General features: G+C 36.0%; 1 protein-coding gene across 1 annotated transcript in view; it reads left to right on the forward strand.

Moving 5' to 3' along the window:
* Window positions 1-13589, forward strand: part of PDE10A (phosphodiesterase 10A) — a 330258-nt gene that overhangs the window by 249471 nt on the left and 67198 nt on the right. Inside the window, 3 exon segments of the mRNA XM_008007784.3 lie at window positions 2656-2798; window positions 5141-5233; window positions 7702-7888. Coding sequence (XP_008005975.3) covers window positions 2656-2798; window positions 5141-5233; window positions 7702-7888 — 423 coding nt within the window.

Consider the following 13589-nt stretch of genomic DNA (forward strand, 5'->3'; position numbering starts at 1 on the left):
TGCGACGGGGTCTTGCTCTGTCACTCAGGCTGGAGTATAGTGGCACAGACAGAGCTCACTGCAGCCTCTGCCTCCTGGGCTTATGAAATCCTCCTACCTCAGCCCCCTGAGTAGCTGGGACTTCAGATGCATGCCGCCATGCCCGATTAATTTTTATACTTTTTGTAGAGATAGGGTCTCGCCGTGTTGCCCAGGCTGGTCTCAAACTCCTAGGCTCAAGAGATCTGCCCACCTCAGTCTCCCAAAGTGCTGGGATTACAAGCATGAGCCACCGCATGAAGGCTCATCACATGCTTTTTGACTACCAGGAAGATAATCTTGCAGATTTTTCTCCTTGGTCTTATTGCTATTATGAATCATAATAGACTTTATGCTACTGGAGAGTTCAGAATAAACTACGTTTTCAATATTGTCATATTTGTTTAATTATTGCTAAATTTGATTTGGTTACATTTTTATTTATAACTTTCTTCTGTTTCAAAAGTAAATCTGTCCATGATTTTCTTCTTTATAGTTTCTTTTTCAGTTTTCAGTATCAGTGACATGGCGTACATTGTAAAAAGAACGGAAAAAATTGTTCTTTTCTGAATGTAGATCAGTATAAATTGCATGGAAATTTGTTGACGATTTTTAAAGAACTCGTATTTGAAGCCATTTGAGGCTAGTGTCTTTTTTGGTAATATTTTTCTATAGTTTTTGAATTATCTTTGTGATTCTGGTTTGATTTACGTTTTTCAACACCTTCTAAGCTTATTTTATTTTCTGAAACATTGTCCATTTAATCCAGATTTTCAACAAATATTAACGTATTTATGCCAAAATATTTATTAAGCAACTGACCTTACCCCAGACACTATAGATACAAATTTCACTGAATATAATTTAATCTTTAATGATGCAGGGTCATTCTTGTTACTTAATAATTTAAAATCTCAGGGTTGTGTGAATTAGATGAGTGATTCTTCTGTATTTGCCAACGACTCAGCTCCATCACTCTTGTCCTGCCTTTGTGTGATTCATTTTTCCTCAAATGTGTATTGAGAGTTTTGGGTTATAGAGATCTTACATGTTCTAAGCCAGGGGTTGGTTGGCAAACTTTTTTTTGTAAAAGGCCAGATAGTAAGTTGTTATGCTTTGTGGGTCATACTCTCTTGTGACTACTCAACTCTGCTGTTGTAGCAGCCATAAAAAGTACAGAAATTAATGAACGGGGCTATGTCCCAATAAAAATGTTATTTACATTAACAGGAAGGGGGCTGGGTTTGGACCACAAAATTTAGCTGGCCCTAACTCAGCCGCCTTCTGGGCATTTGGAATACTGTGAGAAAAGAGAAGTGGTTCTGGCTGTTTATATAGTTCACAGGCTAAGGGAGGTGAGAAGTAACCTAGAGGTCCTGATACTAGGCAGTATGCTCAGTCCCTGCAGAGTGGGCACAGCCAGTGTTTGTTGGGTGTATAAATACAGTTCTGTAGTAGCAGTGAACACAAAGGTGTAATAGTGTAATGGTAGAATGAAGACAGGTTCCTAACTTAGACTTATTTTTATTAAATCGATACTTTTTATATGAGATGCTGTATTTTCCCCTGACTGCAAGGTTCCTCTTGCAAAGACTTTGTGGTGGCTGTTTTATGCTAAGGATGAATTCTTTTTCTCCGAGGAATAATTTCATGGCTATGATCTGGATAGTTGAAGTTACCAGAATTCTCGGTATAGGTAAATACTGTATTAATGACACAGCTGTAGCCCCAACCCACTCAGGACAGTAGGATATGTTAGGCATTGAAGAAATATTTGTTGAAGGAAATGGAAGCACAAATGAGTGATGAAATGAATACATGGTTTCCATGTAGAAATGGAAAAGCATATTTGTTATAAAAGCATGGGCCATGGGAACAGATAGTATCAGTTCAAATACTACTGCCATTTACTATTCATGTAATAATGGGGCAAGTTACTTCTTAGTGCCTCAATTTTCCTAATATGTAAAATGGGGGAAAAAATTTTCCTGAGTTAATATTGTCATTGTGAGGAGCAGGCAAATCGATTTATATAAATTATATAAATGTGGCTGGCACATAGTAAACACTTAATAATCTGTACAAATTTTTATTAGACAGTACATCAAATGAAAGTCAGCTAATGCAAATATGAAAACCATGTATCTCCTTAGAGGTTATATTTCATAGTTTTTACAACTGCTGCATCACAGACACCAGCTAATCAGAATGAATGCTGGTCGTAGTGCTGTCAGAGGCTCAGATCCAGGCACCAGGGAAAGCCTGAGAGATTCTGGAAGAGGGCCTGGGATGGCAGAAGGGCACTTGGGAAGTTAGGCCAGCAGCTGCTTACCAACTGAAACAGAAGTGTCAGTTGGTATCAGAATATATGACTGACATGCTTCCCTCCAGCACAGCAGTATGGCTGCGTATCAGCTGTGTATTCTGTTGGGATCTGTTAGTATTAGCATGTAACAATGACTTTTAGATCATATATATTTAATATTTATATACTTGTATATTTATTTACCTATAATGCTAATACCAACCAATTAGAGTGTAGGACAGCTGAAATTAATACTTACTTTATGATAAAGTTTACCTACAAGTTCTTTGAATTTCTCATTGTCTTACTCTTATTTTGTCATTTGTCTTTAGATATATGCAAAAAACCTGGTGAATGCCGACCGTTGTGCACTTTTCCAGGTAGACCATAAGAACAAGGAGTTATATTCAGACCTTTTTGATATTGGAGAGGAAAAGGAAGGAAAACCTGTCTTCAAGAAGACCAAAGAAATAAGGTACAGCTAGAAGTAGAATGTCCTATCCTCTTATGATAGATGTGCAGGTGTTCTGTTACCCATTTTTCTGTGCCTATTCACAGGTATGCTGACAATACTTGTCATACTGTGATATCATTCCCACCAGGACCCGCCTCCTGAAGGTAGTACTTCTGGGAATGACATTGCAGTCAGTGCCAGAGAAACCGCGCCTAGGAAGCTTTAGCGTCACTCCTGGAAATGCCGTCTTCCGGAGGCGGTCCTTTTGGAAATCATGTTGGAAAAACTTTCTAGTGCTCCCAGGTAGGTAAAGGTACACTCCATCTGGAACCTGCAGGTTTTCCCATGTCCAAGAGGAAAGGTGTGCTTATCCAATTCGGCCTCTACCTCTTCCCAACCTATGGCCTGTCTCAGAGTCCAGACAGTAGTAGAAATTGATCTGGTATATTTGATGACTTAAATACACTCTGTGACTGATCGGTTGTTTTAATCAATCATATAGCACACTTGTGCTGCATCTCGAAACTAAAGTCTTTGTTTTCTTAAGTGGCAACCCTTGTCGCTTAAATGAACAGAATGGAGTTTATTTTGTTGATGGAGGCATGGGGGCTTGCTCATATCGCACCTGGAAACCTACAGAAGGAGCACTCTGACAAAATGTTTAAGAATCACGCTTAACATTCAGAAGCTGAGAAAATAATGTTAGACATTTGCATTTCTTTTGCTTTATGTGTCTTATTTAACTCATTTTCTGTATAACGCCATAAAGTTCTCTGGTAATAACAACATTCTAGTAAAGCAGTGTGTCTTCTTAATTAAGAATTGCTGTTTATTGGGGCAGTCTATCATAAAAGGAAACTAGTATCAAGGAAACTCAAAGTGTGCCCCAGCATGGGGCCCCACCACCGTCTGCCTCTCAGCACTTCCTGTATATTCCGTATTCCTGTAACTCTCATTTATAGGCACTATATTGGTACTTGGGTTTTGCAGTTGTTTTGTCTGTTTGTTGTTGGTTTCTTTTATTGTTGCTAGATCTCAGTATAGCAATCTGGATATAGTCTTTTAGATAAGTCATTTATCTTGCTGGAGATTTGACTGTTTCCTAACACTCCTGGTATTGATTTAATTTTGAAAATAATGACTTTAAAGCCTGTGTTTATAAGCATAAGAAAAACAGAGTATGATTTACTGTAACTCTCAGATGACTGGTTAATGGCAGCCATTTATGTAAGGGCTGCTTCTTAATTGTGGCTTCCACTGACCATAGATAGCAAACCACAGAGAGCAGGAACAAAAGTTCAGACTGCTCTCAGACCAATGCAAACAAGCATAAATCATCAAATGGATTCTGATACCCTTTGCTCATGGCAATCTAATTCATTATGTTTATGTTGTTCAAAGCACAAGAAAACCAGGAAAAAGACAACCCTGAGTTGTGTGCAGTGTATGGTTCACTGTGAAGGGTTTTAAGTAGATTATCTTTTGTGTGAACTGTCTTTCGAGTTTTTCTGATAGTCCTCTAGCTTTATTTCAGTAATGGTGATTTCCTATAATGTTGACAATGTAATAATATGGAAATGATTTTTGAACTATGTAAAAAGTAGTTATTGTGACTTGTAGACATCTTTCTTAAGGAAATTTTGAAATGAGTGCATGTGTGATGATAGTATAGTAATGAGAAACATATAAGTATGAAAATATTTTTACAAAGAAAAATACTGATATTAGGTATAAAAAATAGACAATCCTTGTATTTTGATTATTTTAAAATTTAACAAATTAGGTAAAAATACTAGAAGTTGTACACTGTGTTATTTCTATATAGTACTTGCATTGCAAACACCATAAAATTCAGTTCTGTTTAATATCTCAAGCTCACGCATAACGTGTGAGTTTGGTTATATGTGTGCTAGAAAGCACAATGGTAGAGACTAGCATTCTAGTTTTCCTTGTGCCACTGATATTTTATGAATGTTGGCAAATTGCTGAACCCATATAGGCCTTCGTTCACACCTCATTGAGAATCCACTAAAAAAATTTATGTTGAAGCATCTTGTAAATTAGAAGGTACTTCGCAAATAGAAGAGATTATTATTGTTCAGAGCAGGAGGATACTAGCTGATTGCTTGATCTCAGTTTGTGAATTAATATTTTAAGGTTCTCAGGTGGTTACTGTGTAATGTTTCTCTGCTTTATTTTTGCATATTTTATACGGTGATTTTCAGAATATGTAAATATAAACTTAATACAGGCATTTAAGTAAAACAGTGCTTTTAATTCAATATTGTTAACAATGGAATATTTTTGAATTATTCTACAGCATCCATATTTTAATTAGCATGTCCTTCTCTTTTAATATGCAGATTTTCAATTGAGAAAGGAATTGCTGGCCAAGTAGCAAGAACAGGGGAAGTCCTGAACATTCCAGATGCCTATGCAGACCCACGCTTTAACAGGTAAGAAATAGCTGATTTTGACACTCCATTGATTTCTTCTGTGATGTCCCACTCAGCTGAAACCTCTTCCATGGAGCCTGAGTTCTCCATGTCCCGATTTAGTTCTTTCTTCCTTAGTTTTCTTCTTTGAACCGACTCTGCTATCAATAGTCAGTATATTCAGATGTTTATAAAATGATGGCTTCTAATCCACTAATATCTAGATAGAGGAGTTTAGAATGCTATAAAAATAACTGATAGGCGGAAGTTCTAATTTATAGAGCTACTGTGGGACTTTTCTTTCATTACAGTGTCATGATTTTGTAACGAACATATTCTCCATCAAATCATATGCTCAAAGGCTGCAACACATAGTAAGAAATTTGCATACTTTTGAGATGAGTAGGTCTAGCTTCAAAGCACTGTTCTGTCATTTATTAGCTCTCAATTGACCTACCATAAGTTACTTAATCTCTCTGAGCCTCAGTTTCCTCCTCTTTAAGATGAGTATGATAATCCAATTTTGTTGCTGTTGTTTTAAAATCACAGATAATATTCATAAAAGGTCTGGAAAATTTACCCGACCCAAAGTAACTAAGTTGCATCTTTTATTGGATATTATTGAAGATGGGTATTAGGATGGCTTATAAAGATTTTTTGTTTTGTTCTGACTTTCTTTGGAGAGTTGCAAACCTAGTTATGTAATCTGATTTTAATAAACCTCTAGAAATGGAAAGTCTCAGGATTGATGCTGTGACTGTTAGAGAGTAATATTTACGTAGTTTGACAGCAGTGTTTAGTTAATCCCAACACGTGGTTTACTTTAAGAGATAAATAACGTAAGCAATAGGAAGTTTATTCAGGTATTTGATCAATTGATGTCAAATATACACAACTCATGTAAAAACACAGCAATATTCTAGTAATATATACTGTCAATAAATTAAAGGTACACTGAAAGCTTATTTTTTTCCGAAAGTCCAAGCTCATCCTTTAGTACTTAAAAATTAAATATATTTGCATATCCTTATGTCAAATCTTTATGTAAAAATGTATGAGTCAGACTGTTAAGAAAATGAAAATGCAAGCACCAGATTAGGAGAAAATGTTTGTAAAACATATCTGACAAAATACTTGTATATAAAAACTCTTCCAACATAACAATGAGAAGATAACCCAATTTAATACAAAGGGCAGATGATTGTAACAGACAGTCCACAAAAGGAGTTATACAACTGATCACTAAACACATGAAAAATGCTCGAAGTGAGGGCAATATAAATGTAATTGACATGAGACCTCGCTGTACACCAGCTTGAATGGCTGTGACTTTAAAACATTGGCGTTAGCAAAGATTGGCCAGGATGTGGAGAAACGAGTACCCTCGTACATTGTTGGTGGGAATATATAATGGTACATCCGCTTGGAAAAACAGGTTTGCACTTTCTTGAAAAGTTAAATATACACTTACTGTACAGTCCACTAATCAGCTCCACTTCTGTTTACTACAAGAAAAATGAAAACATATGGTGCTACAAGGAATTGTATGCAAATCTTCAAAGCAGCATTATTTATATTTGCCAAAACTGGCTATTAAAAGAATATTGTCCAATAATTGGTGAATGAATGAACAAAATACGATATGTCCGTTCAATAGAGATATAACTCAGCAATGTAAAGGACTTAACCACTAAGACATGCAACAACATGGATGAATCTCAAAAACCATTATGCTAAATGAGAGAAGCCAGGCACTGAAGACTCCCATGTAACTACCAACTGTTAGCTATATCACTGTTTCTATGCAGCTTAGTCCCGTTTTCCGAAAACATTTCCTCACAATAGGAGTCAGCAGACCTTTTCTATTAAGTATCAGATGGTGAGTATATTTACATTTATAGGCACTAATGTCCTTGTCACAAATCCACAACTCAGCCTTGTGGGGTGATGGCAGAATCAGACAATCTATGAATGAATGGTGTGACTGTGTTCCAATACAACTTTACTCATAAGCAGGAGAGGGCTGATTTGGCCCCTGGGTGCAGTTTGCTGACCACCGCTCTAAGTTTTTAAAGCGGAAACTCTGTAAGTTGGTTTAGCAAGTTACCTCTCTCATAAACATGATCAACTTCAAAGGATCATGTTATTTTATCAACTTTAATTGAATTTCTCCTCCGAATCCACATTTTTTTCCCGCTTACTTAGTAATGCTGGATACTTCAAATGATAGGCTGAAATCCTCTTAGAGACTATCCTAGAAAACTCGCTTGGAGACAAAAGAACCAACGGTTAGAATATTTTGGGGAAGGTTTTAATAAAACTCTGTGGAATGTTACCGTCCCTGAATGCAGAAGCTAAAAGTGCCATTACCGTCATATGGAATGGAAGCATATGTAAATTGCAAAGACTGAGGGGAGAGTTATGATTGACTGTGTCATTTATTTCGTCTGCCTTTTTTTGTTGCTATTTTCGGTTGTGTCACCCCACAGAGAAGTAGACTTGTACACAGGCTACACCACGCGGAACATCCTGTGCATGCCCATCGTCAGCCGAGGCAGCGTGATAGGTGTGGTGCAGATGGTCAACAAAATCAGTGGCAGTGCCTTCTCTAAAACCGATGAAAACAACTTCAAAATGTTTGCCGTCTTTTGTGCTTTAGCCTTACACTGTGCTAATGTAAGTACTATCTATTAAATACCGTTTTTTACTGCTCCATATGAATTTGAAAACTTTTTCATGAAGCAGCTTAAGGGGCTTTTTGTTTTTTCATTTATATTTCCTTTACAAACCAGGAAAAGTGAGTGATTCCTGATTGTGTTTGTTTTAGAAAATGTCATAAAATTCCTTGCAAGGAAAAAGAACAGTCTCCTAACAGTTTGCATTTATTTCGAGGTGGGAAATTTGTTAAGAAGAAAAACGAAGTGACTGTCAAGGTAAAATGTCCAAGCATCAGGCTTATATTTAATGGTATCTACGGAAATGAAGAAAGAAAATGCTACCTAAATCTTGACTGTTTGTCAAATGCATTCATTTGAGATCCTTACACGAAAGTATACTCATAGCTCATGTTTTGATACCCACCAGGCAAGTTCTGTTTGTGACAAAAAGTGAGGTGCCAGGTTGCCCATGTCAGAAGCATTCTAGGTGTTAACTCATTAGTCCTCATGAAAGTTATAGCGTGTTCACTGAAGGGTAACATGAAGCTCAATGTGGGTTCTCAAGTCTCACTTTAAAAATAGTAGAATTTATTGTCTGTCTTTTACATTGTTATATTTTTTAATGAATTGAACATTTAGTATTCTGTGAACTCTAGTAATCCTTTAATGATATTACTAGAATTCTGAGGTTAGGGAAAATTGTAGTATGGTGACCTTTTCATAGAGCTAAATCAACATAAATTGGACTTGCCCCCTTAATCAATTAGAAACTGCTTTTTTGGGAGTAGGACTGTATTCCATAGGAGTAACCATGTAACTCATAGGAATAGCGGAGACATACCTAGGGACAAAGATTGGTAAAACTTACCTTCTGGTGACTGAGGGTAAACTTTTTAAATTCAGTTTGTGCTATTTAGTAAGAGAATACCCGTCCTCTCTCCTTATGCATTCCTGGTGCCCTTTTGGGGGACAGTTACTCTTACATAGCTCCTCAGAAATAAACTAGGAATGCTGTCAAACACTTTTGCTTCAAATATTTTTAGTATCTATGTGTCTCTCATAAATAATGTTGACAGCTTATGCTTGTCTTATTTAGTTTAAAAGTCACAAAGATTGTCATTTCTAGTTTATTCTGAATATTGACTGTTATCATTTTTAAATGTAGCCAATGGAATTTAAGTGCTATAGAAGCTTGATACATATTATATTAAAAACACAATAGCAAGATCTTAGGATGGGAAAATTTAGTGTTATGTTTACTCTTTGAATATGTATTGGTTATCCAACAAAGGTTGAATATATTTTATGCTTTATTTTATTAATTACCCTAAGATAATTTCTGTTTATAAGATAATACATGGGTATGTCTAAACCATGTATAATAAGTGTTAAAATTCATTTTGGATTGTGGTGGTATTATGTATTATTAGTATATATGTGATCAAAACAACTATTATAACATTTTGATAAACATCAAAAAATAAAAAACAAAAATATTGAAAACTTTTTTCTTTGATACCTATGGCTTAAAACAACAATAGTTAATATACCTGTTCATGAATTTTTCTTGTTGTTAAATGAAACTAGATTTAGCATAATTTTTTATACTTTTTATTTTGAAATAATTTCAGACAAAAGCAAAAGTTGCAAAAGTAACACAAAGAGATCCCTTATACCTTTATCCATATTCCCCAAGTGTTAATATATTTGCCATTTTTGCTTTGATATACTTTCTTTGTCTCTCTCTTTCTCTCTTACATAGATACTGTCTTTCTCTAATGTATATGAGAGTATGTTTCAGATACAGTGTCTCATAACTCCTAAATGGTTCAGTTTGTATTTTCTAAAAACAAGGACATTATCTTATTTTTCCACTGCCTAATTTAAAAATCAAGAAATTAACATTGGTACTGTATTAGCTTGCTAGGGCTACTGTAATAAACATCACAGACTGGGTGGCTTCAACAACAGGAAATTATTTTCTCACAGTTTTGGAGGCTGGAAGTCCAAGGTCGAGGTGGGTTTCTCCTGAAGCCTCTTTCCTTGGTTTGCAGATGGCCGCCTTCTCACTGTGCCCTCACATGGTTGCCGCTGTCTCTGTGTACATGCCTGTGTCCTAGACTCTGCTTATGAAGACACTAGTATTAGATTAGGACCCACACTTTAAATCTCCTCTTACCTTAGTTACCTCTTTAAAGGCCCCATCTCTAAATACAGCTGCGTTCTAAGGTACTAGGGGTTAGGCTTTAATACATGAATTTTAGGGGGGCCACGATCTAACCCATCGCAAGTACTGTACTGTTATCTCATCTGCAGACTTCTCTAGTCTCCTTTCATCTGGAACGATTCCTTAGTGTTGTCTCTCATGACCTGGGTATTTTTAAAGCGTATACACCTATTGTTTTTTAGGATATTCTTTACTTTGGATTTGTCTGGTGTTTCCTCATGATTATATACGGTCATGTTTGTGACAATGAGTTCACGTACGGATGTGTCCTCAGTGCATCCTGTCAGCAGGCATGTGCTTCATCACTAAGCCTGTTAACCTTCTGCCCTTTGAAGGTCATGTCTGCAGGTTTCTCCAGGGGACTCTCCCCCCACTTTCTCACTGACTTCTTCAGAAGCGAGTTTATACATAAATCTCTGTGTCCATTCATTCTCTCTGTCTCTTTCTCTCTCTGCGATACCTATTGATACCCCCAGTCTAATACCACAGAATGCTCTCTAACCATCTCATTTTCATCTTAGGAACTTTCTTTGTGACAGTGAGAAATTTGGCTCTCAGATTCAGCATCAGTCTTATTCCAACTTGTCCCCCTTGTTTTTTAAGGAAGCTGTAAGAATTGCTTCCATTAATAAAGTTTTATTATCACAATTTCTCTTAATTCTACCTGAGCTAAGATGCCAAAAAGTACTGATGATTCTGACACCAAAAATTATTTTAATGAGCTATCAGTTGAGAATTTACTGAAGTTCACCTTTAATATTTTAGGAAAGTTTCAGAAACCTTTATTAGCCCTCATTAATACGAGTATTTTATATTCCCCTTTTGTATTACAGCAATTTGATAACAGGTCAGTTTCAAAATGGGATGTGGGAAAAAGTCATTTTTAGTAAGAATATGTGTGAAAGTTAAGAATATGGAAATTGATCATCTTAAAATTTATTCATTTGTCCACGTATCTCTTGAAATGTTGTGTACTTTCAAGAATACATAAATTAAGAACTAGACTAGCAGATTCAAATGCTTTTCTAAGTCACTAATTGTGGTATCATAATACCTGGATTTAATTCATGATTAAACTGCACAGAAAAAAACAAAAAACTTCTGAGAAGTTGTAAGTTAATAGTCATTCCGTTTTTACATTGATTATTTAAATTATGTAGGGTAAAATTTTGGTAAAATGACTGGTATGAGTTGATATTGGAAATGATTATAATTTTTCTAAACACTTTGAACCCCATCACAGCAATGCTTTTCTCCGACAGTGACAAGTAGTACATGTAGCAGCAGTTCCGCCAAGTAGTCAGCCTCACTGGACAAAAACTGATTACCTTTTCTTTATGACATGGAGTTTCACTCTTTGTCACCCAGGCTAGAGTGCAATTGTATGATCTTGGCTCACTGCAACCCCCACGTCCCGGGTTTAAGCAATTCTCCTGCCTCAGGCTCCTGAGTAGCTGGGATTACAGGCATGCGTTACCATGCCCAGCTAATTTTTGTATTTTTAGTAGAGTTGGGGTTTCACCCCATTGGCCAGGCTATTCTCAAACTCCTGACCTCAGGTGATCCACCTGCCTCTGCCTCCCAAAGTGCTGGGATTACAGGCGTGAGCCACCTCGCCCAGCCAAAGCTGGTTACCTTTAAGGTATACATTGAAAATATATGCAGTGTAGCTGCAAGCTCTCTGTGGAATTTATTACCATTTTTTAACTGCAGTATATTTTTCTCCTTACTAAAGCTTATAAAAATTATATTATTTTTGAAGTTTTTCCAACTCAGAAAGAATAAGAGATTTGAGTCCGCAGCTTCATGATGATTCCTTCTTCCCTCTTCTCCCTGGCCTTCCAGTCTGATGAAGACTGGTGGCTGGGTTTATTTCAAAACTTTGTTCCAGTTCGGAAAGACCAGTTCACAGGTCTTCTTTAAATGGATATTTTTTGCCTGTCGAAGAAAGCATCCATTTAAATAAAAAAAAAAAAGAAAATAGCTCCAAATTTATGCTAGTTTCAATAAGATAGCATCTGCTTTCTTTATAGTGGGATCCCTAGAACCTTACCCACTTGAAAAGGTTGATGCCACGAACTACTACTAACGACCAAGACCCGAATTCTGGTCATCACTCTGGCACTGAGATACCTGTGGTTGTTCTTTAGCAATTTTGCTTTGCCGTTTCGAGCATTTTTTTCCCCCAAGCATCATATGAAAATTAGGAAAAGCACCTTGTTTTATGCGTTGTCCCAAGCACTCAATCACAGCTGCAAGTTCCCCACCTTTTCCTGAATGTTTTGCTTTCTAGAGAATATACATTAGTAATGATCAAGATCATAAATATGAAGAATCTTTGTGCAGCATGAAGTCCTTTTTAATTGTTGACCATTATTGTCATTTTAATTGTGTTGATCTTGGGGAATTCAAAGTATTTCTGCTCTTGAACAAATTATTATGTCCCTAACAGAAGCATGTTTTGTACATGAAAATTTTTGTTTCTAATACTGAACATGATAATGTAACGGCATATTTTATTGTGGTCTTGTTTGATTAAGAGCCTATCTAAGAAGCAGGGCACATGGGCCATATTAATGCTTATTATGTCTTTATTTTTCTTTATTTCGTCTTTAGAAATATTTGAATACATTCCTTTTATTGAATAAAGGGGAATGTCTCTGATTGACAACATCTCTCTTTCATTTATTGAGCTAACAATGTACTTGGAAGTACTATCAACAGAAAACATCTTTTAAATCCGAGTCAATTAATTTACTCATTTATACTGTGATTTTAAAGAAACCATTTAATATGCCTCAGAAAAGCTAACAGAACAGTAATATCAGTTACATCTTTTGCCTAGAAAAATAAATATTTTAAAACAGATTAGCTCTGTGCATTTTGGATAGAAAGACATTTTATCCTGAAAGGGGCATAAATTTTGCTATTAAATTTGCTATTAAAATGCAGTTAGTTAGTTAAGGACAAATTTAATAAGTGGTTGAACTTTTATTCTTTATTCCAGAATTCGAATTCTTTATTCGAATTCTTTATTCCAGAATTCGACTTCTTTGTTCGAATTTGTTATTCCAGAATTCGACTACCAAGTTTGCATATCTTTTTTATACCAGATGGTGGATATAAAGATGACTATGATAAGAACAACTCTTACTTGATACAAGGCTTTATTGTGTGACAGGCATTGTTCTAGACACTTTACATACGAAATCTCTTTTCATATGTTCTCACAACAATCCCATGAGTGTGGTTATTATTATCTCCATGTTTTATAAGAAAAAAAAAGTGGATATATAGAGTATAAATAATTTCCCCAAGGGCACATATCTAGTATGTGCTAGAACCAGGGTATGAATGATTGCAGACGGGTCCCCGTGCTCGCTATGTGTACTGTCTTCTCTCTGACATTGTTCTTCCCTAAGGTCCTAAGGTTGCTTACAGGGAAGACAATTATTAAGAAGCGTTTTTACATTTTATATATAAAATATGGACT

The sequence above is a fragment of the Chlorocebus sabaeus genome, chromosome 13 (assembly GCF_047675955.1).
Source record: "Chlorocebus sabaeus isolate Y175 chromosome 13, mChlSab1.0.hap1, whole genome shotgun sequence".
NCBI lineage: Eukaryota > Metazoa > Chordata > Mammalia > Primates > Cercopithecidae > Chlorocebus > Chlorocebus sabaeus.